The sequence below is a fragment of the Enhydra lutris genome, unplaced genomic scaffold, assembly GCF_002288905.1.
Source record: "Enhydra lutris kenyoni isolate GAN:26980312 unplaced genomic scaffold, ASM228890v2 scaffoldscaffold40, whole genome shotgun sequence".
NCBI lineage: Eukaryota > Metazoa > Chordata > Mammalia > Carnivora > Mustelidae > Enhydra > Enhydra lutris.
This window is the reverse complement of record NW_019154124.1, coordinates 9,838,803-9,866,203: the sequence shown is the minus strand read 5'-3', so window position 1 is coordinate 9,866,203 and position 27,401 is coordinate 9,838,803. Positions and strand designations below refer to the sequence as shown.

The 27,401-nt window shown below is 36.2% G+C and overlaps 1 protein-coding gene across 1 annotated transcript in view; it reads left to right on the top strand.

Moving 5' to 3' along the window:
* Positions 1–27,401, top strand: part of LOC111155291 (semaphorin 3C) — a 175,584-nt gene that overhangs the window by 115,502 nt on the left and 32,681 nt on the right. Inside the window, exons 11-12 of the mRNA XM_022515431.1 lie at positions 915–1,059; positions 9,670–9,892. Coding sequence (XP_022371139.1) covers positions 915–1,059; positions 9,670–9,892 — 368 coding nt within the window. The remainder of the gene's footprint in view (positions 1–914; positions 1,060–9,669; positions 9,893–27,401) is intronic.

Below are 27,401 nucleotides of genomic sequence, written 5' to 3'. Positions count from 1 at the left end.
GATCATGACCTGAGCTGAAGGCAGAGGCTTTAACCCACTGAGCCACCCAGGCGCCCCAAGAACGAAATTCTTAAGAAGAAAATGTTCGTCCCCCAAAAATATTTCTATAGTGTTTGTTTTCTTCCCAGTAGCTTTTTGAAAAATTCAAAATTGTCATTTCTGACCAGTGATGCTAATGATTAATAATGTATCTTGTTTTTTCCAATGGGCATCTAAGTTTTCCATTAAGCATCTGATTTAGGAGATATATATAAATCACAATGTTTGTTTCAGTCAATCTGCCTTAGTAACAACAGAAATAGTCTTTAGTAAGGATCCAAACAAATTCTATGAGATTTTATTGACAAAGTTAATGTAATGAATCTCTTTCAGAATCTATTGTTTTTTTCTGTTACTAACAGGGAAAATACAGAGACTATGACAACAGACTTTTCTAGCTACTCTTTAGGATACATGTAGGAACATTCTCACATTAAAATAATCTTAAGGCAAAGAGATACCATTTTCCCTTAATGAGATTTATTTCTCTGAGTTAAATTATGATAGATTGTATTGACGGTGACTTAGAATTCAAACTCATATTTTTAAATAAATCATCAGTTTATTTTTTCTTATTAAGATAAGCTAGTTAGAAATTTCTTTACTAGTCCTATATTTTGGGAACATTGATGATTCTTTTAGAACTTATTACTGCCTACTACCTCCATGGATGAATTAAATGTTTTAATATTTTATGTGTCAATGGCTTATTTCAAAATAATAGAAGTTTTTTAGCTTTATAGTGTATATTGTAGCATTCAAGTTTTCTATGATGAATTATATCAACTTTTATCACAAACTTTATCTGTTTTTTAAAATTGTATTTAAAAGTTAAAAAAATAAGAAAATAGATCTCTTTCTGTTTGTTTTTTTAGCTCGGTTTTTAAAGGATCAGCAGTGTGTGTGTATCATTTATCTGATATACAGACTGTGTTTAATGGGCCCTTTGCCCATAAAGAAGGGCCAAATCATCAGCTGATTTCCTATCAGGGTAGAATTCCATATCCTCGCCCTGGAACTGTAAGTATCCAGGAATGTTTCTTTGTTATTTTGGTTTTTAGAAAATATAATTTAACAAGATATGAATATCATGTTCATGTTTATTAAATACAGCCATAGACCAACTGATAAACTCATTATAATTTTTCAGGTCACTTGGGACTTTACAAATATAGCACCATCTACAATTTTTTTCTATGTACTATTACTAATAAAATCTCTTTTAGACTTCAAGACAACTGGATATATGAAACAGGACAGAGATATTTCCTAATTTTATTCGCATAAAAGCCATAGCTTGGAAAGTGTTAACATTTTGGTGTCAGCCTGAAAGAATTTGAATGGTAGTTGCTTTTAGCAACCCTTCCTGATATTAATGAATTCATTAATGAATTCAAAAATGAAAATTAATGAATTTCACCTATTTTAATAAAGGAATAACCATACAAGAATTAATTTAGAGATAAAATATATGTGGATCTTTGAATTTTAAGGGATATATGAAAAATTATATGCTGTGCATTTCTCAAAAAAAGAAAATAGTATGTGTAAATAAACACAATGAAAGTGATGTTATAGTTCAATAAAATATTTATGAACTATAAAATTCTGAGGTATATGGTATATTAGCAGTATTAAGAAGTACATTGAAAGCTAACATTTCTAGCTGGTTACAGACGGTGCACTCACAGATTGGAATTGAACTTTTCCTAGGACAACAATGATCATAGTCCTACTGTTTGTTTTTCATTTGGCCCCTTGTAATGCTTTATTGAATTCTAGAATATTGATTAGTTTTTATCTCTATAAAGTGTCATAGAGTACACTGAAAAGAGACAATCAAGAGGAATATAGTTTTCAACTATCAAGAGGAATATAATTTTTTTGTATTTTTGCATTTCATAGAATATGGTTATATTTATAAACTGGAGCGATGTGAGTAAAGAAGAATGTTTTCATGGAAAATAATTAAAAGATAATTGTTAAAATATTATTTTCCTAAAATGTTTCTTTTTCCTTTTTACTTGAATATGAAATTCCCTCCACCAAAATTCTTTCAGATATTCATCCCACATAATTTTTACCGATTATTGATTCACTTTATTTTTTGTGTTATTATTAGAGTTTATTTGCAGTGTATTATTCAGTCCCTTATTTTTTTCATCATCTTAAATTATACTGCTGTCAAATTTCTTTTAAAAAATAGGAAAAATAGTTTGCTAAGCCTTTAAACCTAATTTATTAAAAAATAAAAGAGCTCAAATTTGGTTCCCTGGCTAAGAAGCTCAAAGATTAATCATTGATATATCTTTTACAGGAACAATTAACTTTTAATTAACTGGAAAGATTATCATCCTTGCTCTTTAGCTGTGAAAGAATTAAGCTGCACTTAATCATGGCTGGGGACAAAGTCCTATTATACAGTTCATGGTCTCCTTATATGTGATCTCTTTTTGATGCTCATAGCTCAAGAGAAAGTGGAAAAAATAATTATTTGGTGTAACACAAGGAAGATATCAATAGATATATTGATCTTAGGGTACCTCAAGTTGGGATGTGTTGGATAAGAAGCAGAGATTACATAAGAGGAGGCAAAGTGAAGGGGAAGGCAAACAACTTTCAAATTCCATTATAACTCACGGCTCTCTTTATTCATTCAGTGTATTTCATGCACTCTCAGGTGACTCACTGATAATCTATTCAAACTAAATCTTCTTTTTGAGAATTATTTACTGTTTGAAGTTGACCAAGTCATTGCTTCATCTTAATACAGAAAATTAACTATTATGATTGTATATGCTTTCATTAATTGTTCTTTTTAACAACATACATATACAGGAACAGCTGGGTTTGTAAACTCAACAAAATTCTGTTTTCCCCCAAGTATTACCTTAAGATAAATTTCCCAGATAAATAAAAACAGGTAAATGAGAGCCATGCTCATTGGTTCAGGTTTGAGGCCTCAGAGCCTCAGTGAGTATATGTGGGAGCTAGTTTATACCCAATTTACAAGAGCAAATTGTATGTGCCTCATCTCAAGTAAGGATTCACAGTACTAACTTGAGATCAGCATGGTGAGAATAGTTACAGTCTGAAAACTGACAAGTGTTACAATTCAGGGAATTTTTTTTCCTGAAGAAAAGCCACTCCTGTTCCTACCCCTCATAAAGACTCTTCACCAAAATGACAGTTCAAAAAGACTCTCAGGAATCATACTGAGAAAACCACTCATGTCGAATAGCAATTATTCTACATTAAATGTGGGAATAGATAAAAACCCTTTTAGTATAACAAAGTAAACCAATGTTAAATTAGAAAATTCTGCTAACAGTCCCACTTTTCACTATTTCCAAGCTCCTAAGAATAAGCATGTTTTTTTCTGTTGTAAAGTAGTGTGGTGTAAGCCAGGGCTTAGTAACACACATCTGGAGCTGATGCTGTGAAAAAAAAAGGGAGTAGTCAGTCCTTGAGACATATTTCTATAATGTGGTTTCTTACATCTGGTGCTGAGACCAGAGCAGCTCCCTTAAATAAAAAAAATTGTCAGATGAGTGATCCTTAGGGAGGGAAACAGGCAGGGTGGAGGAAGACCTCTGGAACTCCTTCTGGAAAGCATACCTCCCAGAAGATCTGGTCCCTCCACCCTTCCCTGAGCAACACACCAGGAAGTCTTAGCTGTCTGACTCACAGTGGCCAGCGTCTTTCTTTTTCCTAGGCTTCCCGGGTTTCGTATCCCACTGATGTAGCGGGAAGACCTACAGCCAAATGACCCAGAGCATTCCCTCTTCTTTAGGGCTAAAAATGTTGCTTCTGAAGTCCTCCCATGAAGCATCAACTGTGATTGCTCTACTTTATTTCCCTATGCAGTAGTCCAGTTGCCGGGTCAATCTCATAAATCCATGACTGGATTCTTAAAGAAATGACAGGGGCAGGAATTGTCTACCCTCATTCTAGTGTTCCCTGTAGGTGATTCTTTTAAAGCCAGGTTGATGGCAATGTTAGCAAACTGCCCCAACTAGCAAACCCAAGTCATTGGGAAGAAGCCTGCCAATTGTGTCATAATGTTTTTCCATAAGTAATTCAAGTTTGTGGAAGAAACAAGACACCTTTGGTATGTTGCAAAGGGCGGCCAAAGACTGCATATTCTCTCTGTGGCTGAGCTAACACATGACATTATTCTGTTGCAACGTGTATAAAGCTTCCATAGAAAATTATTTTTGCTTATATACTTCTGTTTAAAGCAGAACCTAATAGAAGTGTTCTGTTTTAATGTCTATTTATAAGTGGACTAGAACCATTTGCATTCATCATTGTGCCTGGTACCTGGTACAGCAAGAGAACATGGAAAATCTGTGACCCACTTAGTGAGTGATGGCCAGAAAAAGAATTTTATTGCTGACACTTTTGTTGATTCCATGTATCTTTTGGTGATTCTTACATTAGAAATATTTCTAGTCTTCACAGATGTTTAAAACATTGTTAGGGAAGTTTACAATAAAATTAAGTATATAAGGGGTATAGACATGAAAAATGTATTATATGTTGTTTCATATCATTATTCAAGACCCATGAATAAAATAGATAATAAATACTATTGAAGTTTAGGGGAGAGAGAGACTGTCATGGGACAGCCTTGTGTAGAGAAGGCATATAAAAATAGGAGACCGAGCTTGCCCCGAAGTCAGTCAGATTTGGATAACTTAGGTGGGGAAAGAATAATATTCCAGAAAGGCTACAGCTTACATTATAAGGCAAAGATAGAAATTAATAAGCGAGTTCTAGAAGCTCTGCCTGAACTAGCAGGACTGGAATAGAGCACTCCTGTCAGCAATGGTGGATAAATGGAGGTAAAATGAGGATCACCTGGTACATAAGTACGACTCTTCAGCTATGTAAATCTTTGGGCTTTAAATAAAGGGCCTAGATTATCAAGTCCTTAAGCATGAGCTCAGTTTCTCTAAGAATACAAGTTCCAAAGACCAGTGCCAGAAACTACCACAGATTCTGGAATGCCATTTATTTATGTTCATAAATTTATCCGTACACCACTCATCTTCCAAGTGTTTAGGTCAAACTCCCCTTGACCATGCCCGTCACTCCTTCTCTGACTAGTTTTGCTTTTATTTTCTGTAGTCTTTAACCTCAGTTCCTACCTCTTTCTTCCACTTTGTGCTCTGTGATCCAGCAATGTCCCAGGAATTATAGTTTCCGAAATATTCCAATTTTTTTTTCTATCTCTAAACCTTTTCACCAACCCTGAGAGCCTTAAGTTCTCTTCTAGTCTGAATTCATTTAAAAAATATTGGATCTTACGCATATATGGCAATTGATCATGAACCAAAATTGTTATTTATCTTAGATTTTTATAATCTTCTAAATTATTTATCTTATATTTGTCTGAATTATTATTATATACGTTGTTATTTTACTTTGAATATGCCCATCTTCCTTACTAGAATACTTATGTCTAGAAGATAATGGTGGCTTCTTATTATGTCCCCCACTGGGCACATCAAAATGCTTTTTGAATAAAAGGTATCCAAAGAATAGCTATGTGAATTAATATATGAATATATTAATATTTTTTTAAAGATTTTTTTTTTATTTATTTGACAGATAGAGATCACAAATAGGCAGAGAGGCGGGTAGAGAGAGAGGGGAAGCAGGCTCCCGGCCGAGCAGAGACCCCGATGTGGGGCTCAATCCCAGAACCCTGGGATCATGACCTGAGCCGAAGGCAGAGGCTTTAACCCACTGAGCCACCCAGGCGCCCCTGAATAATATTAATATTGGAAACTAGGACCATATATGTGAGATTTAGGAACATCAGAGGATGGCAGATGTCAAGGATACCTAAAAATATGGAAGAAATTTGGTTGAGGGCAACAATTGCTGATACTTCCTTAACATGGCATTGTTATTGTTCCTAGCATTTCAACCAACACTTTAGTAATCAAAACACTTAAAATGTCTTTACTGAAAAAAGGAGTCTTATCACTGCTTGATAAACAGAAAACTAGAACTGGAAAAAAACAGCTTAAAGGAGAAGTTTAAACCGAACTACTTAATGACTATTTGTAGAGCTCAGTCAGCCTTCTGAAGAATGAGACACCAGCCTCATTCATGGACAGAGGCTTTATTTTATGACAGTATGTGGATATTATATTATCTTGAGATTTCAGTACACATGCTTTCACATATCACAAGGTGACGGATAAGTTAATTGCATCTTATTTATTCTTGGTAACGTTACACTGAACAAATTCACGAGTCCAGATAGAGACTCTCCTAACAGTAATCCATTTTTGTTCTTGTCACTATCATTGTCACCCATCCTGTGTCTTATCTGCAAAGTTTATGCCACGAATCAATGGAAAAAATTAATTATTGTCAAAAAGGCTTCTTTTGTAATTTTGAAAATACTCCTGCCAGGAAACACTGGTTTCTAAGCAAGAAGTTCATAAAACAAAAGTCCCAAATGGGGGACATTTGAATGAACATAAAGTAACTGATTTGAGTTGATTTATTTGGGTTACCTATTTAATAAGTTCACTTTTGAGCACATGAGACATAATTTTTAACTGAATTTAAATTAACTAAAACCCAGAAGCTAACACACTTATAATTTAATAACCTTATCACACATGGAAATAAATGCTAACTGGAAATTATATAAATTGCCTAGTAATATATGCTAACTTTGGATCTTTCTGGAACTTACAAATGAGAATGTTTGCAAATATTTAAGGAGACATCTCAGCTTAGCAAACCATAATTAGCAGTGTTTTATGAGGAACTGGATTGCCCATGCATTTGTTCTTTCCATTTTTTCATTCAGTGAGCAATGCATTTCCCTTTTTCCACTTTGTGTGAGGAATGAGGATAGAGAACACCAATAATTCTACACTTTGCAGAAGTATGGAACACATCCATCATTTTAGAATACCCTCAGATGAAATTCTTTGTCCCCATTTGGGTTTTTTTGTGGGCAATTTATAAACTGTATATTTAAATATAATGCTTTTTCCTAAAAGAAAAACATATGACCCCCAAATGAAAGTCACTTGATGGGATAATGAATCAGAGGCTTACTTTTATTACTGTCTCATTTTCTCTCCTTAGTGAAGTCATTTAATTGCTCCCTGTGCCTTTCTATTAAAAAAAAGAACTGTATTTACTGGTCCTGTAAAAAGTCCTAGTAATGTTAACTGGTCAAAGTGAGTCTAAAAATTGCATTCAGTATAATACAGTCTAAGTGAGTGAGGCAGCATTAGTAATTTGCTGAGAGTTATTTGCAAACATGGGTCTGCCCAACGATACTGGTCCAGAGGCACTAACCTTGTGGGTTAGCTATTGAAAGGATTTAACCTAGAGGTTGCTGTCTTTTTGGGGTCCCTAAAGTTGTTTTTCTTTCTTTCTTTTTTTTTTTTACATTGAGTTAGCATTATAATTTTGGCAGATTTCACATAAAGCTCCACATTTCTATCTTCTGTTGAAATCTCGCCACATTAGGCTTATATTCTTGCACAGAAGCAATCACCTAGAAATGAGTGTTCATTGCCAATTTTAAATAATGCACAACTTTCCAGTTTGTTACTGTCCCTATTATATCCTACGGTTTGCCCAGATGCTGTACCCATTGCTTTTGATCAGAAAGTTTGCTTTGTTCCCTTCCTTTAGTTTCTACCTCTCTTAAGAGAATAAATGAAAATTAGAACAGAAGTACTTTTCTTTCAAGAAAATATGACAAAGCATTTTTGTTTTTGAAAGTGGAAATATTGTCAGGTATTTAATAGGGTTACACAAATAATGTGTATATGTGTTAAAGATTATACCTAACAGTTTCACTTGTATAACTTAGCACTTGGATCCTATTAATGGATAAGTTTGAGTTCTAAGCTTCAGCAGCTCCCAGCCTACCACTGAGCTTGGCCTTGGATGCCCTATAAATGGAATCTTCTCCCCAGAAGCCCTTGTCATGCCTTCTTTCCAGAGCTGCTGAAGTTGTCCAGCATTCCTTTTTCAGATCTTGTTATTGCTTTGTAGCTGCCTCTTTGAACTTAATGTTCTGAATCTTGCCTCTCCTGGCAGAATTGAGGCTCTTGCTTCATACATCCCCTGTACCAAAATTGAATGCCAGATATAACAGAGTAATTCACTCATTAATTACTCTTTGTTGAATATCTATTATTTGTCAGCTTTGGTATAGGTCTAAGAGTGAAACAGTGAACAAAATATACCCAGTTAAGGTCAACACGTAGCTTACATTCTAGAGGGAGAAACAGACGAAAAACAGACATGCAACTAATCATAATATAGAGTTAGGTAAATAGAGCTGTGAAGAAGAATAAAGCAGGTTAAGGAGCTAGAGAGTAGAGGCAGAGATGGGGTATATTATATGTGTCACCACCTTTAAAGAAGCAATTTTGGGGAACTGAAAGCTAAAGGAGGTAACAGGGAAAACCATGGAATTGTCTGGATAAGAATATTTCAAATGGGGAGTAGCAAGTGCCAAGGTCCTGGAGGGGGAGCAGTGAGAACTATTCTGGGAATGATAGAGGCAGACCAGAAATACAGGGGTTTCTAGTTCATGCTAAGCTATTGGAATTTTATTCTAAGAGTAATAGAAGTCATAGAAGTCTTTTCTAGAAGGAAACTATCAGGTCTAATTTACCACACCCAATCCGTGCCCCAACTTTGGAGATCCCTCTTCTGGGAGGAGGGAATCAGGTGGAATAAAACTCTTGCACATTGGAGTTCTGACTGAATTTGATAATGATGATCTATTTTAGCCAGTAATAGCATTAGATTATATCCACAAGATTTTTTTTTTTTCTTTTTTCCCTAGTAACACTGTCAGTGGCACAGAATAAGAACAGAAAAGTGATGGGTGGGAAGGTTAAATGGCATCAACTGCTCTCTGAAAACAAATGGAATTAGGATCAGTGGACTTATTAACCTTGCTCTAGTGGTCAAACTGTGTATCTTTTTAAATAATTTTCTATAGATAGTTGTATAGTCATGCTGCTTTCTCTTCAACAGATAGCAAATACAGATGGTCCCCACTAAGGATAGTTCATCTTATGGTTTTTCTGACTTTATGATGGTGCAAAAGCAACACACACCCAGCAGAAGCTGTACTTTGAATACTTAATCTTGATCTTTTCCGAGGCTAGTGATTTGTGACACGATCCTCTCTCATGATGCTGGGTTGGGCAGTGAACTGTAGCTCCCAGACAGCCACAAAGGTTAACAAGCCATACACTTACCACCATTCTGCTTTTCACTGTTAACACAGTATCCAATAAATTATTCAACACTTTATTATAAAATAGGCTTTGTGTTACATGATTTTTGTTAATTGCAGGCTAATATAAGTGTTCTGAGCATGTTTAAGGTTGGCTCAGCTAAGCGATGATGTTTAATAGCTTAAGTGTATCAAATGCATTTTATAAACTTACAACATTTGCAATTTATGATGACTTTATCAGGATTTAAACCCATCATAGGTTGAGGAGGATCTGTATTTACAACAACTTAAGCTTCTAAGTATGTTGAAAAGTAGAGGCCTTTGGTTATCACTAAAATAAAGTAACTCTTTACTATTTCTCTTTTAAAATATTTTATTAGTGTCCAGGAGGAGCATTTACACCCAATATGAGGACCACTAAGGAATTCCCAGATGATGTTGTCACTTTTATCCGGAACCATCCTCTCATGTACAATTCTGTCTACCCAATCCACAGAAGGCCTTTGATTGTTCGTATAGGCACTGACTACAAATACACCAAGATAGCTGTGGATCGAGTGAATGCTGCTGATGGTAGATACCATGTCCTGTTTCTCGGCACAGGTAATTATTTGAGCTCAAACTATACTTTAATGTGTAACAGAAGAGCATAAGAGGTAAGGACTATAATATTGGAACCAGAGAGACTCCAGTGTTGATGTCTGTTGGACCCTCACTGAGATATTTAATATCTCTGTGCCTATTACCACAGCTGTAAAATGGAGTTAATGAAATACATTATTTCATAGGGTTATTGTGAGGAGCAAATATTGAAGGAATTGTGAGGAATTAATATATGAAAAGCACCTGGAACAGTCCCTGGCACATATTATAGTGAAATACAGTGATTATGAGCCAAATGAAAGGATGGGAAGAAATTTTAAGCATGGGTAGTGTTTCTCTCAACTGAAGCAAATTCTGCAACCTTTTTAAAAAATTATTTATTTATTTATTTATTTGACAGAGAGAGAGAGAGAGATCACAAGTAGACAGAGAGGCAGACAGAGAGAAGGGAGCAGCAGGCCCCCCGCTGAGCAGAGAGCCCGATGTGGGGCTCCATCCCAGGACCCTGAGATCATGACCTGAGCTGAAGGCAGAGGCTTAACCCACTGAGCCACCCAGGTGCCCCAAATTCTGCAACTTTTTAACAAATACATGGAACCATTTTCCAGTGATAATGATAGTTCTAGGTAACATTTAAAAGTAAATTTAATTAAAAAATAGCTTTTTTGAAAATACTAATGTTAGTATTTTAATACACTCACAATTGTAGTTTGCCAATTTAAGACAAGTTGGGTGAAAAATACTCTTGTTTAGAGCAGAGGTTCTTAAAATGTGTTCCCCAGACTAACAAAATCAGTGTTACCCAAGAAGTTGTTGGCAATGCAACTTGGGGTCCAATCCAGGAACTCTAGGGATAAGACCCAGCCATCTGTGTTTTACCAAGCCCTCCAGGTAGCTCAATATACACTAAAGTTTGAGAAGCACTACTCAAGAGAAAAAAACTCTAGTTTGCCAGTCAGGCAGTAGTTAATATCTTTCACACATTCCTGACCACCTTGCAGGAAGTGATGAAATCTCTTTACTTAAAATATCAGAACTACTTTATGAAATTAGGTAATTCCTCTACTAGCTTAAGAAAGAGATATAAGATGTGTCTGTAAACCTCATTATAAGATTTGCAGTGGTGCAACAGGTATTCTGAGCTAAGAAATGAATTGCACTCAGACCTCAATCAATTTAAGATGTGGATATTTCTTCTTGGCTAAATAGCAATTTCAAAGTGTACCTTTCTTATGAAATTCTTATTTTGGTCTTACTTAAAACCCCAGATCTGAATCTCTCACTCCCGTAACTTCAGCTTGTATTGGTCTGAGGTTGAGAATTTGCTGACATGCTCTCCTTGGCATCCTCTTTACACCTGGGCACATTGGTGTTTTCACTGATCCTCTCTTTGCTTGCCTCACACCTGAGAGATAATCCTTCCTTGCCAGACTAACCAGTCTCTAGTCTGTTCTCAGTTTTATCCTTTCCTGCCATTTCCAAGACCTTTCTTTATCAGCTATTTTCTTACTGGCTTTATTTGTTCATTTCATTCTCTACTGTGTCCTTGGCCTAGAAACCTTACACAAGGATACAAAACTAAACTACACCTTGACCCATTGCTCACCCTCTGCTAGCCTGCTGATTTTGCCAAGGTCTTCAGTGTCCTCATCATAAGAAACCCAATGACCTTTAACCGCTGAGATACTTCCATCTCCTCTTTGCATCATTTGGTAGTGTAGAATCGCTCTTTACCTGTTGCTTCAGACACAAGTAATGTAAGTTCCTTCTCAGTTTCTCTCATCAGCCCAGCTTCCTCCTGCTTGTCAGCATAGGTATTCCCTGAGATTCTGTCTACAGTCCTCCTGTTTTTACATATTCTTTGGCCATCTCACCTATTTATTTGGTTTTAATTATCTGTGATGTACAAACAAATCCCAAATCCCTAATTGTTGTAATTTCCTGAATTCAATATTTGCATTTACATCTTACTTGTTTTTTTGTATTTTATTTTACTATTTAAAACATTTTTTTAAAGTTTTTATTTTAATTCCAGTTAGTTAACTGTGTTATATTAGTTTCAGGTGTATAAAAGGGTGACTCAACACTTGCACACATCACCCTGTGCTCATCACAAGTACATACTTTAATCTCCGTCCCCCACCTACCTCTCCACTGGTAACCATCAGATTGTTCTCTGTAACTAAAAGTCTGTTTCTTGCTTTGATTGTCTCTCTCTCTCTCATTCGTTTCACTTGCTTTTTTGTTTTGTTTCTTAAATTCCACATATGAGCGAAATCATATGGTATTTGTCTTTCTCTGTCTGACTTACTTCACCTAGCGTTATACTCTAGCTCCATTCACATCGTTGCAAATGGCAAGATTGCATCCTTTTTTATAGCTGAGTAATATTCTGTTGTATATGTACCATCTCTACTCTATTCATTCATAAATCAATGCACAGTCGGGCTGCTTCCATATCTTGGCTATTGTGAATAATGTTGCTATAAATATAGGGGTGCATATATTCCTTTGAATTAGTGTTTTTGTATTCTTTTGGTAAATACCCTCTAGTGCAATTTTTAGATCATAAGGTGGTTCTATTTTTAACTTTTTGAGAAAACACCACATTGTTTTCCACAGTGGTTGCATCAGTGTGCATTCTCACCTAACAGTGCCCTGAGTGTTCCTTTTTCTCCACATCTCTGCTAACATCTGTGTTGCTGATTTACGTCTTACTTTTAGGTAACAAAAATTGTGAACTCCTTAACATTTCAAACATCATGCTTCAAACTCAGTTTATCCACTCCTAAGACTTTAGAACCAGTGCTTAATCCATTCTCCCATATTATGTATTTTTACCACATGCTCCTTTCAGCATTCAGTTTCTCCATGATATGTAATTTCTCTGTAGGCATATCACCATGTTTGGTAAGCTCAATAAATATTTGTCAAGATGAATTGAAAATCATGATTATATCCATTGCTATTCATATAATGAAATGAATTCATAACTGTTTGCAAAAGCTCATCTTCATTTTGCATATAAACTGTGTTCTCCAAAGATATAACCTCCATATGGATGACTTCGAAGAGTTGCTCCTAGCCTTGGCTGGGATTATCTGGCATGGAGATTGCATTTTTAAAAAAATTCCTGAAGTGAAGTGGTAATTTTAGAGTCATACTTCCCCCTAATATCTCATATTACTCATAAAAAGTGACTGCTTGCTTGCTTGCTTGCTTTCTCCTTTTGGAACTTGTGTTAAATGTGAACTCTGATGTCACCGTCGGGTAGTGTCTCATGAAGGTTTGCATAAAATATGTAGATTTAGTGGATGGAATTTTCAAGTCTTTATAAACTGTGTGGCAGTGTTTATTCAGATAGAAGACAGTAAGACACATACTTATGCATAAATTCTTTGGCTTTTCTTACCATATAAGTATCTGGCACCTTTACATAGACTTTTTGTGTTGGTATTTAAATATTTGTGTCATTTTGAAAAACAGTATTTAGGCATATGTTTTTAACTGTACTGGGAAGCTTCCTTAATGACTGCTTACAAAGTCACATGAGTCTCTGAAAGACTCGATTCTAATAGGAAAGTACATACTATGACAATCCCCCTACCAACAGCATCTTTCTGAAGAGATGCTGACTAACTGAACCATTGAATCTTATCCTCATGGTCATATCAGACTGTACTAGAATTTAGAAGCAGGGATTTCCGTTTACCTGAAACTCTAACAGCCAGTATATCGGTATAAAATATTTGCTGCCCAAGCAGTTCTTGTATTGCTGGTGAAATTTCTTCAAAAGAGAGTTCCCTGTGCTTATTGGCTACTAAAAGTGAATAGAATTGCCTTTTCTGAAATGGAGCTTGGGAGAATTACAGGTCACCGCTCCCAAGGATTTCTTAGCACTATGTATCTAAATGTCTTAAGAAGGGCATAATATGTCATGGTGTTACCAAATTCCTCACTGCCAGAGGAATCTGGCAATCATTAGGGAAGCTTCCCTGTACAGTTAAAAACAGCTTTTCAGCTGTGATAAGTAAATAATAATGCTCCAGCCCTTGCCATGAAGCAAGCTTCTCTCATAGCTTCCTTCTCTCTTTACCATTATGGAAATATTGTAAGAATTCAATGAAGACATTAGTTGTCAAAGAAGATGTCATTAGAAAACAAACAAACAAACAAAAAACAACAAAAAGTAAGTAAAATAAAAATAAAAAATAAAACAAACAACTTACATGACAGCTAATTGGAATGCAAATAGGATATCATGTAACTGTATTCACTTTGAATATTATGAACAGTTTTATAGCGCTCAGAATCTCCATGGTAGTTACATAGGCCCAATGCCTGCAAACCATTATAGTTAGCACCTTACAGTGGACTGTTATACCAGCTGAATTTAAGAGACTGGTAGTCTGACCCTCCACTCTCCTGGTACTATTTCCTTATACTTTGTGTATTGCCAGATGCAAAGATAGACAGATGATACATAGATAGATAGATAATAAATAAATAAAAGAAAAGGGGGAATTAAGAAAGATGAAAGAGAAGAAAGAAGGGAAGAAAGAAAGATAATTTGAGCTTTGTCTTCTTATGTTTTATTTCCTAGAGTTTGCATTATTAATGTCTAACCTAGGAATTAGCAAACTACAACCTGGACCAAATCTAGCCCACTGCATGTATGGTACATGCTAAGAATGTTGTTTTATACTTTTAAATGATTGGGAAAAAAAAGAACAATATTTCATGAGCACTGAAAATAACAAGATTTTTAGATTACCATATCCATAAATAAAGTTTTATTAGAATATGGCCACATTCATTCTTTTACATTTTGTCTGTGGCTGCTTTTGAGCCACAGAGACTGTTTAGCTCCCAGAGTCTAAAATATTTGTTACTTGGCCTTTTATAGAAAAAAGTTTGCTGATGTTGTTTTGCCTGATAGTTGGATAATTTTAGAAAAATGAAGACTTCTTGAAGAAGCTATTTTCTAATATGTAGATATAATACAGGAATTCATAATGTTGCCCAAAATAAATATTTCTCCTTTTATCTTGAGTAAAAAATATTCTGCTGTTCTATTAAAACTTAAACCAGAAAATAACTTTACTTAATTACATTCCCATTCATTCCTGTTACGACCCTCTAAAAAAGATCTCATGTTGAAAAACAAAAAATGTATTTTCTAGTCAGTGCTTTGTTTTATTCTGTAGCATTTGTTGATGTTTTGTAGTGTGTGTTGCTTTGTTTTGTGTTTTTAGTTCTTGGTATTAGTGCTGTGCTTGGTATTAGTGCTGGGTATTTTGTGTGATCCTCACTCCCCTACCTCCTTTTTTTCTTAATCTTTAGGAAAGGCTGTAAAACAGCAGGCCAGAGCTCTCGTAGGATTAACATTTCTATTTTAACTCTGCTACCTACTGCTTACATCCAGGCCATTTGTTCAGAGCTGACTATATTGCACAGTGAAGACATTTTTGCCTGTTTTCCTTTTGCCTCTGGAGTTATGAAAATATTTTAAGTGTCTGGGTCAGGTTTAGACACATTCTATCAAATTTATATTTTTAGCACTATATATGAATCAGAATGACATGCGGTTTCTGATGAAAGAACGGTAGTTTTCTTGTGAATGGGTGTTAGCGGTTTGGGATGATTTAATTCCACTGGATCATTGGAATGATTTAATGCCATTATGATTTTTTAATGTAAGGTCGATACATGTGGTGCTCTGCCAAAGTTCTTATAGTATGTACTGTTTCATGCTTCTTATTAGCTTCCGTTTCACTGGATGAGTACTGAGTTGGAATGTTGGCTTCAGTAAGTCCTTTGAAAGTGTGGAGTTTTGAAGTGTGTGCCACATATGTGATTAAAGCCTTAATATGTTTGCCTTGCAGCATTACAGGATAACTACCTTCATAATAACGACGCAGTTTTGGCAGTCACATCTCTTGGAATGGCACACTTAGTGAAACGCAGAGCCAGGCATTTTGATTTTTAAAGGGCTCCCTAAAATACTCCATGTAAAATTTGATAGCTGGAGCAGTCAGTGCTTTGCATGAATGTCACTCTGAGGATAATGTCTAGACTTCCCCTTTGCTTAGGAGTAAGGAACAAATCCCTTTATAAGTCACTGGTTTTTAATAACATTGTGGTTCACTGCTTTCCAAAGCAGAATCTGGAAACTTCTGAGAGTTTACCAAGGATTCTACTGGGATTTTCACAGCAGGAAAAACTAATGGAACAGAGTGGAATGATGGCTGAATTGACAGGAGAAGATAAATCATGGTGTGATGACTGCTTGGTCGTGTAGAAGACTAGCAAAAAGGGTATATGTGGAGAGAGGGGGAGAGAGAGAGAGAGAGAAAGGAAGCCAGCCCATAGAGTGATTGCTAATCCAGAGATAATGTTCTCATTTAAAATTTACTTCCAAAAGAGAGCTTATTAAAAATACATACATGGCCAATTGCTGAAAATTTTTATGCCAAAAAGCAGATTTTTTTTTCTTTAAGCTACTCTTCAGAGATATTCTTTTAAAGACAACATACAAAATCTCATGTAATGATAGCGTAAATTTTAGTGTTCTTAGTTTACCTGAATAACCCATTTGTTTATTCAGTATTCTTATTATGCAAAACTCTTTTTCACATTTTTGAAATATCGTATTTCTATTATAATGATGCTAATTACATTTATTTACAGTACTTATTGACTCTCATCTGGCCCTTATCATTACTCTGTGAGAATTGTGAGCATGCATACTCCATGGGGGGGGGCAGCATATTTGTTGGATTTATTCATTGCTATATCTTCCGTACTTAGAATAGTGCATCACTCAGAGTTGCCAATCAACAGATATTATTTGAACAAATGAGAGAATGATTTGTACTTATCCTCCATCATGTTTGGACAGAAGCTCAGATGAGTTAAGTTCACGTAGATATTTGGTATACAATACAACTAGAATATCAACTCTTACTGTCTGTTTATATACCCTAAGCATTTATTCTCTTCATATTACTACCTCATTGACCATCACCACTTTATATTATTTACCTTTTATGAAGTTAAGATAATTTCATCTATATTTTCTCACTTTACTGAGAAATAAATGCTTTACCCATCTAAGTCAGGACGATGTCATTGACGTGCTGACACTCAACATCAGCATCAGATTGTTTTTTTTGAGTGACATCACTTGCTTTTGCCACCCACATGTTGTCACCAAGTCTTACACATGAACAAGATACATCTTACAAGGTGACAGAAAAGACTTGAAAGACTGGATTTGTGTGTGAATTAACTAAACTCTGCTAGAATTTAACCTGTGAATCTGATATCTTTTCATGTCAGTTACCACAGATTCAGAAAGGAAGGAGATTATATTTTGGGGGAGAGGAGAGGTTGCAAAAATGGAGTAGGTCTTCACCTTTATTTTTGATATGTCAGCAAATCTTTGTGCATTTCCAATTTTTTTTTTTTTAATGGGGCTTATATCTGTCTTCAGTATGTCTTACGAACTCACCAAAAACACATGCAAATCTCTTTGGCATGGTTCTATTACTTAATTAAAATGGATTCTGCATATTCAATTGATGTATTTGGAAGATTTCAGAATATCATGAAAGGAGTCAGTGCCTCTCAACAGGAGAGATGGTGATGATTTGCTCTGTGACACTGACTCTTTTACTATTTAATCACTGGTATTTTCCTAGATGACCTGGAAACAACTATAGCCAAACCTCATTCTTGTATGTTGCCTTCATTTAACCCTTTACTCATAAATGATGTAAAAAATTTCCTAGCATAAAGGCAATTTAAAATCTTTTGTCTGTGTATTAAGAAGAAATAACCACCCTATGTTTTTGTTCTTGATGTGCTGCCAAGTTCCTCCTTAAGGCAGACTTAGCTTTTGTCTCTAGGAGAAGAATTCGCAGCCTTAGACTCAGTAAGGCCAAGCCTTCTTAATGTGATTACCCAAAGGAGGTCTATAGCTAGGTCTCAGTTGTGGAGGTGGTTTCTGTGGAAAGCCAGCTTTACAAGTTTTTGTTTTTGTCATTTTTTATTGAATGGAGAAGAATCCAATTTTTGTAGAAAATGGAAAGAAAGGTTTCATTTTAGAATATGAAATACAGTATAAATTGGAATAAAAAAATTTGAAATTGGATTTTCCGAGGTGATTCTGTGGTACTAGAGTCATAAATGTTTTACTTAGTTGTATGCTATTTTCTGCTTTCACTCATGTAGCGGGTAGAATAATGGCCCCCCAAAGGTTCCATCCTGGTATCTGGAACCTGTGGATATGTCACCTTACATGGCAGACTTTGTTATAGACCTTGTGATGAGGAGATTTTTCTGTTGTCTGGGTGTGCTCAATTTAATTACATGACTATGTAAAAGCAGAAAATCTTTCCTGGCTATCATTGGGTAAGATGTGACAATGGAAGCTATGTCAGAAAGGTGTGATTCTGCTGGCCCTGAAGATGGAGAAAATGGGACCATGTGCTAAAGAATTTGGTTGGGTTCTAGAAGTTGGAAAACTCAAGGAAGCAGATGGTCCTTATGGTATCCAGAAAGGAATGCAATTCTCCTGACATCTTGATGCTAGCCCAGTGAGACCTGTGTTAGACTTCTAGTCTACAGAACTGTAAGACAATCAGTATGTGTTGTTTTAAGACATGAAACTGGTGGGAATTTGTTACAGCAGCAACAGGAAACTACTACAACTGGGTTTTGAACTCTAGCTTCATTGAAAGACTACAATAAAACTATATGATATTTCTCTTAAGAATTTCTAAAATAAAAATAATCAATCTGATGTTTTAAAACTCTAGCAAAGCCTTTACTCATGAATGCAGAAAGATAATATTTTTTTCTATAGCTGCTTTTCAACCAATACAGAATAACTTAGTGATACATCCCAAAGATATTATTTATTCACTCATTGGAATTTATTGTGTCTATTATATGCAGAGCTTATGATATATATAGAAAAATAGCAACAGCACTTACCTTTAAGGAACTCATGGCCCAATGGCGGAGGCAATTTGATCTAATTCAGTAAATATCATTGAGCTAAATATTATTGAGCCCTCTCACAGGTGCTTGGGATACACCAGTGAACCAGAGAGACTAAGATCTCTCTGCCCTTCTGGATCTTACATTCTACTGGTATAGAACATGACCATACTACATAAACAAATTCTATAACCTGTTTGAATTCGATCAGTGCTATGAAACACCATACACACACACACACACTCCTGGTGAAAGACTTTAGGGTTTGTCTCGTGGTTACAGTTTAGCAAAGACTTGAAAAAATAAGAGAATATTTAGTGAAAGAGCTATGTAAACTCTTCATAGAGACCAGTGTGTTAAGATCTATAATGTAAGGATCTGTAGAGTCCAGGAAGGAAGGTGCTGCCTGATACACATTTGAGATAGTTTTCTGATGCTGCTTAGCAAATTACCAAAAGATTAGTGGCCTAAAACTATACACACTTGTTATTTCAGTTTCTGTAGATGAACACTTGGCTGGAGTCTCTGCTCAGGGTTTCACAAGTCTGCAAAATGTAAGCCAGGCTGCATTGCTTTCTGGAGTTCCAGCGTCTCTTCCAAACTCACATGATTTTTGGAAAAAATTAAATTCTTTAGTTTTGATGCAGAAATGAGGCCATAGCCATTCCTTCCCACACGGATCTCTATTGGTCATTCAAATCCTAGTTGTTTGCGCCTTCGAAATTAGCAGTCTTTCCCTTCAGTCTGCTAAAATGGGGTTTCATATAATGTGGCATAGTCATGGGATTGACATGCTATCAATTTAGCATTTTTCTCTTGGTTAGAAGTAAGTCACACATTCCACCTACACTCAAGGGGAGAGGATATACAAAGACATTATCATCAGGGGCACCTAAGAGTGGGTCAGCTGCTGCCTATATACATAGTAAATAAATCACTTTGGCAAGGATGTGGAGCATGCATTCAGACAGAGAAAAGGAAACCAGTTAGAAGACTTTTTATTATAGGCAGGAGAGGATGAGAGCATAAATTAAGACAGGTGTTAGAAGTTGAAGGTTGAGAGGGATTACTGGATTTAAGAGATATTTTGGAAGAGGTAAGGACTTTATGGTAACTGATTGATTTGGGAAAGGTGGAAGGGTGAAAACTGTGTTTAGAGTGTTTTATAGACTATAATAGAGTGTTTATTGTAACTTGGCAAATAGATGGGAAGATGTACTATTCACTGGTCAAGGGAGTGTGGAATCACCAACCAGATTTGGAAAGTAATGAATTCCTTTTTGAACGGCACACCTACACTTTCATGTGACCTGTTCTCCATCAGAGACTGAGTTCATCAATGAAAATACATTACCTTATCAAAATCTCACAATGACCCTATGAGTTAGTACCCTCATTTTACAGTTATGTTAACCGAAGCTTTGAGAGGTTAAATGGCTTTCGTAGGGTTGTGATGCCGTTGGACACAGTAATTAAATTCAAACCCAAGTCTGTCCCACGCTGAGTTAAAGATTTGGTGGACCATCAGAAGAATCAGTAAGAGAGTGTTGTTGGATATATACTTCAGCAGAGCGGGCTGTGCTAGAGATGTAGATACGGTAGTCACAGCAATGTAGGTGTTAGCTGAATCCATGACAATTCCTGAGGCCCTGCTAGGAGCCTATTCAGATAAGAATTTAACTCTGGGGAGCTCATTTAAAGTTAGGAAAATAAAGAGAGTTTACCAAGGAAATGGAGAAGGAGCGATCATGACAGTTAACCAAAGAGGAGGAAGTAGCATCATGGCAGCCTGGAACAAAGAGAGCTGCAGTCAGGAGAGAAGCTGAGGTGGAGAGCATCAGAGGTGCAGCTGGGCTGCAGGGACCTAGTCATCCATTCCTTTCCACATTACCCTATCTCCTTTCATACCAGCAAGGTTTGAGAGGGGAATAGCCATTCCAGTTGAAAAGAATGAAATGTGGACAGGAGGAAGTAGGGAGAGGTTAGAGGGGCAAGTAAACAGTAGCTTGAGAGATGACCCAATGAACACAGGAAAGCTCCTCTCTGTACCTGAGCACCCAGAAACTTAGGTTTGTGCTCCAGGCCACAGAGCATCCATAAGCAGTTTAAACTTTGACAGTGAATACGAAACAGCCTATCTTCCAGTCAAAACGGTGCAGGAAAGTAGGTTAATTAACGACCATAAATTTTATTACTCTCAGATGAGTAATTCTTTCCCCAGATGTTGAACGGTTAAATAGAAAGAGTTAGCCCCATTTTGCATCTTTGGAAATTTAGTTGGAAATTTAGGTGTACATAGAAGGTACAGCAGCATTGTTCAAAGTAAGTCTATTTGGTTTAAGTTAAATGTAAATAAATTACTCATGATGTAATGCTCTAGAGATACTAAAATGTGATGTGTATGTTTTAGCAGTTTACAACATCCTCAAATATTAATTTTAGTGATTTCTGAGATCCTACTTCAGTATTCTTTAGTTGTATCACTACGAAACTATAATAATGCAGATGTTGATGGGTTATCACATGGTCTAATACTAAAGGACAATTTTTTTTCTAAGCCTCACAAAGAAAATTATCTTCTAGAATTAGAACAAGCAAGCATATTATATTGTAAACTTATTAAACATATTTTGATACATTGGCTATAGCAGGTATTTTTCATGAGAACACACACCTTAGTGGAATAAATAAGTCAAATTTTTAAAAAATGGTACATTTTTCTGCTTTCTGGTTTTTTGGTAAGCCTCAACCAAGCCAAAACTGGTAATTTAGTACTTCTTACAGAACTGCTAATTTCATAAAATTGTTGGCATTAAGATTTCTCTTTCAGGTTTGCCCCAGAACACTACTTTTCAATCAACTACCTAAATGTGTAATTCTGGCCCTTGAACCAGCAGTAATGGATGCGAGCATGTACCTGTGATACTGTAGATCCACATACGGCAGCATGATATGGCAAATGAGAATCTCCAGAGATTTTCCTCATAATGACCAAATCTAATTTTGGTTGGGATAAAACCTTGTTAATAAACACAGAACACCTTATTAGAACAAGTATAAGTTATTCTTCTGACATGTTTTTGTTTGGTTGGTTGGTTGGGCTTTTTTTGTTGTTGTTGTTTTGAGTAGTGTTGTTGGGGTCCGCAGCCGGTGGCCAAGAAAGAATTCTCGAGATGTCTTCCGTGCAAAAATGTGTTTTTATTAAAACACAGGGACAGAACCTGTGAGCAGAAGGAGCTGCGCCTCAGGATTGGGAGGGGCAGCTGATTCTATACCTTAGGGTTGGAGGAAGTAAAACTAAGGGAAGTTCCTAAAGGACTTTCATATGCTAAAGAAGATTCGTGGGATCATGGAGGCCTTGCTATTGTCAGGCTAAGGTTGTTTTCTCTCAAGCAAAGCATTAACCTTAAAAACCACTGGGGGTTTCCTGGAAGAATGTTATAATCTTAAGTATTTGTCAAAGGGCTGCAGGTTATAAGGACATTTAATTTAATTTTTATCTGCATTTCCATCTGCCTTTGTGTCCCAGGTCACTTGGATGATTCTAGACTAAGAATTAGGGAACAGGCTTTGATTTCAAAGGATGTAGGTTTAAATCCTGTCCTCTATCTCTTGTCCTTGTAATGACCTCGAGCAAATTATATAGCATCTCTAAACCATAGTCATAATTCTATCTACTTTTTGAACATATTTCAAAGATTGAATGAGATGATATATGTAAAACCCTGAAGTTACTGCCTAGAAGTCAGTAAATATTCAGCAGGTACTTGTATCTACATACTAGATATATATTTATTGAAATCAACCGTGTATGTCTATGAATACAAATATACAAATATATATGTACACACATAAATATCCTTGAATTCCTATTATGAATCCTGATGCTATCTTATTCACTAGACATAAGCAATGAACAAAATACAAAAATGCCTCTCCTCTCGTAGACTTAATATCCTTGTGGAAGGAAACAGGCGTATAATTATTTCAGTATTACCTTTGAGTACGCTACATTAGAAAAAGCAGAGCGAGAAAAAACCCTAACTCCTGGTGGTAGGTAAATCTGCTGGTCACGTAGGAGGCATTTCTTTTGTCTCAAAATTATAGATAAGAGTAAAAACACTGGTGCATGAGAAAAGTAAATAACATGAAACAAAGAGTGGGAATAAAAAAAGATAATTTCAGGCCATGGAGAGTAAAATTAGTTACATTCTCGGTAGAGTTTACAGGGAAAGTTCCCACGGGCTCTCTCCTTTGATCTTGAACAGCCTTGTCAAGTATATAAGATATATCCACATTTTATAGAGAAATAAAAAGGATTACAAGAGGTAGGTTTGCTCAAATTGATCCCAATTACAAGTGTAAAACCAGAATGGATACAGTGGAAAGAGAGGACACTAAGCAGGTTGATGGAAGCAGGTGTATGTTCTTTTTCAATAGTGAGGCAGGAACTGCCATTAAGGGGGCTGTTACCAGCAAGGCTTATCCACTCCTGTGAGCTCATTGCAAAAAGAGAATCCTCCGAGAGCTCAGTTACACAGTGTTCAGCCTGTGGGTGTACAGTGCAAACTGGTTGTATCCCTTCTAATGTAACTGCTATTAGGTGATCTCAGGAACAGTGTCCTGAATTACTAGAGCAGCTCTACTTAGGTCTGTTTTGGAATATTTACATTCTCCTTTATCATTTTAGTAACAACTGGAACATAATTTCAGTCTACAGCTTTACCTAATTATATCTCTGAAATTAATTTTTAACTGCTCAACTTACCTATGCTTATTTTTTTAATCAAGAAAGAGATGAACAAAAACAGAAAAAAGAAAGAAAAGCCATCTTGGTTTATATTCCCTATTTGAAACCAAATGTATTTCAGCCTTTGAAAGTATTTGAATAGAAAAAGGTAATTTGTGCCTATATATTAGGTAAAGTGGCTTGCAGAACCTTGGACCACACCCAGTGAAATACCTAGTGCTATTTCTGCAGTGAGACAGAAATCTTCAAACCAAGTATAATAAATAAAAAACCATAAGTAGCCTTAAGTAAGTGCAGGTCAGGTTTTGGGACCAAATTAGTTCAAGTCAGGACAGATTTTACCACCAAAGGAACTTAAACCACAAAAACAAAACAAAACAAACACATTTTTTTTTTTTTTAAATTAGACTTGCAGAAAAAAGATAATGGGCCTCCATTAAAAATAGAGTGTAATCTCTGTTATGCCCCCCAAAAATGGGTCCGTGATTAAAGGAGAGAGACTGATAAAAAGCATCAAGAATCAAACTGACCAGCCAGGGCCGCGCCTCTTACAGAGAAGGGGACCCTTCTCTGTTTCACAGACTAGCTTTTAAGGGCAAAGGCCATGCGGTTGGGCCTGGCCACGCACAGGTGGCCAATGAAATTGTAACACACAGAGAAAGCTGCACAGTGATGCTAGGTAACCAACTGAATTACAATTTACCCTATAGTAGACATTTGACCCAGCCTATCACCTTGGTTAGAATTGGCACCCAAAAGGCTCTCAAAGGGTGGGGCGCATACTCCTTGGTAGCTAGGGAGACAGTATGCAACCCCCCACTGATCAGATGTCTCCACCTGGCCTGACCCACCCTTGTATCTGGGCTTTGTTACCTGGGGGCTGGTTTTCCGGGACTTGTTTTTAAGTAAGTCCCCTGGAGGAAGGGGAGCAGGGATAGTTTAAGGGTTAAATAGTGTTATTGTTTTAACCTTGATGGAAGCCTCCGGCTAAATAGGTCCTTACAATCTCCTGCTGATATAGAGGAATCATGCTATAAATACTGATTATGTTTTCATTCCATAAGATATCACAAATGGCTGTGCTTGGCTTTTTGAGGGAGAGAGGGACATTTATTTTACTGGCCCTTAAGAGTCTAAGAAATATTGTTTGCTTGTTAGTAAAGATTTATTGGTTCACAGAGCTCAAAAACAGTGGTAGGGTGGCTTTAGAAGAGGTTTGACTAGGGCTCTAGCTTTTTTCTTTGGAGTCTTGGGCTCTGTTCTCCTTAGCAGGGAGCAGGAATCAGTTTTGTTCTTCTATCAACTATTGTCCTGTTAACATTCGAAAAGATATTTGCACCTCAATCTGGACAGCAAGAAAGAGGGTCATATCTGGTTCTCTTTGTTCTTCCTATAAACCTGAGTTTCCATTTTGCATTATTTCCATTTAGACTAAAATACGTTCTTCAGCATTTCTTCAAATGCAGGAGATCTGTAGGAGATAACTTTTCCCAGATTTTATTTATCTAAAGAATGGCTGATTTCATCTTCATTTTTAAAGAATATTTTCACTGGCTTTGGAATGCTTGGTTAACTCCTTTTTATTTTTATTTTTTTTTCCTTTCGGCAATTAAGTGTCATCCCATTATCTTCTGGCCTCCATTATTTCTAATAAAGTGTCATCAGTAATGATAGCCCTTGTTCTCATGACATAATGTCTATTTTCTGGTGTTTTTTTTTCCCCCTAAGTTTTTTTTCTATAGCTTTTGTTGTCAACAGTTTAAATATAATGTGCCTGGGGTGGCTTTTTTTTGTCTCTCTTCAGCTTGGGTCTCAACTGCATTCCTAGATGTGCAATATAATATTTTTCATCAAATTTGTAAAATTTTCAGCCGTTATTTCTTCTCGTATGTTTCTTCTCCAATCTCTCCCTGTTCTCCTTTCAGAGCTCTACTTGCACATATATTAGCCTATTTGATAATATCACACATGCCTGAAAGATTCTATTTGCTTTCTTCAGTATTTTTTGCAAGTGGGTAATTTCTGTTGATCTGGCTTCAAGTCATGGACTCTCTTCTTTCAGCCCTGACTAGGGCTACTAAGTCTATTGAATTGAGGGGCACCTGGGTGGCTCAGAGGGCTAAGCCTCTGCCTTTGGCTCAGGTCATGATCCCAGAGTGCTGGGATCGAGCCCCGCATCAGGCTCTCTGCTCAGCAGGGAGCCTGCTTCCTCCTCTCTCTCTGCCTGCCTCTCTGCCTACTTGTGATCTCTGTCTGTCAAATAAATAAATAAAATCTTAAAAAAAAAAAAAGTCTATCGAGTTGAAATTTTATTTTCGTTATTATACTATAGTTGTCAACTGTCCATTTAATTTTATATAATTTTTATTTCTTTGCTGAGTTTTTCTCTCTATTAATCCATTAAGACCATGTCTTCCTTTCATTTCTGAATTTCTCTTCAATATTTTCAACATATTTATGTAGCTACAATAACTACTTTAAAGTTGTCATTTGCTAAGTATAACATCTAGATCATGTGAACTCCCTTTTCTTCTTGATTATTAGCCACACATTTTCTCACAATCTCTTTCTCTCCATGTATAATAATTTTTGTTGTTGTTGAATACTGGATATTACAGATAATATCTTGGCTTTAGGTTCTGTTATCTTCCCCTGAAGAGTGTTCATTCTTGTTATAGCAGACAGTCAGTTATTGGCCAATCGTGTATAATATGTTTAGACTTGTCTTACTCTTTGTTAAAAATCTTCTGTTCAAGGTAAGTCACTCTAATTTAGCAGGACTCAAACTCCAAACCCCTCATATGTCTTACCCGGTCTTGATTACAAGTTTTGTTAGGACAGCCCTAAAGTTAATTCTTACTCTAAAATGTGGCGCTAACTCTTATAGGCTCAGTCTTTTCATGTCAGCTGTATGCCAGAAGTTTTAACAACATGTGATCAAGATGTGTGTACTCTGGTTGGGCCAGATCTCCCACTTCACCTAGGATTGCTCTTCCCTAGCACTGCTGAAACTGTCATTTATCTATCCCATTCTCCCGATAGCAGCTGCAATTGCTTAAGCCCTTGGTGGTCCTGCTCTGCAAATAAATATCCCAGGAATCAGCAGCAGACTCAGGAGAGTTCCACATGGACTTCTTCTGGAACCCCTTTTCTGCACAGCTTTCTCTCTCTGATGCCATGTGCCACAGAATTAATTTGCTTCTGTTGCCCTAGATTCTCACATCTGTCTCCTCATCTCAGTGGGACCACCATGCGCTACTTGGACAACAGTCTTTACACCTCTGTCTCCTCATCTCAGTGGGACCACCATGTGCTACTTGGACAACAGTCTTTACACCTCTTTGGGGAAATTGTTCCCAAACAATTGAAAGTTGGGGTGATCGTGTAGATTATCTTGTGAGTTTTTCTTCTTTTAGTCATGTGCTATTATCCCTTACCTAGAAAGAATTACCTCATGTAGTTTGTCAGTTTTATAGTTGTTTACTGCAGGAAGGCTATTGAGGTATTAACTACCTCATTATGGCCAACTGCCACGTTGACCTCCAGAAAGATGTTTTGGAATGCGTTTTCTACCAAGTGTTTGAAAGCAGCAATTTGTTTATATCCATGCCAACTCTAGGTTTTGTCATTATTTTAAGATTTGCAGATTAAGTGAGTATTATTATAATTTCATATATATATACACTTTTAAAAATATGTGTACTTTTTCATAAATACACTGTTTATATACAAATCATATATATATTTACATAT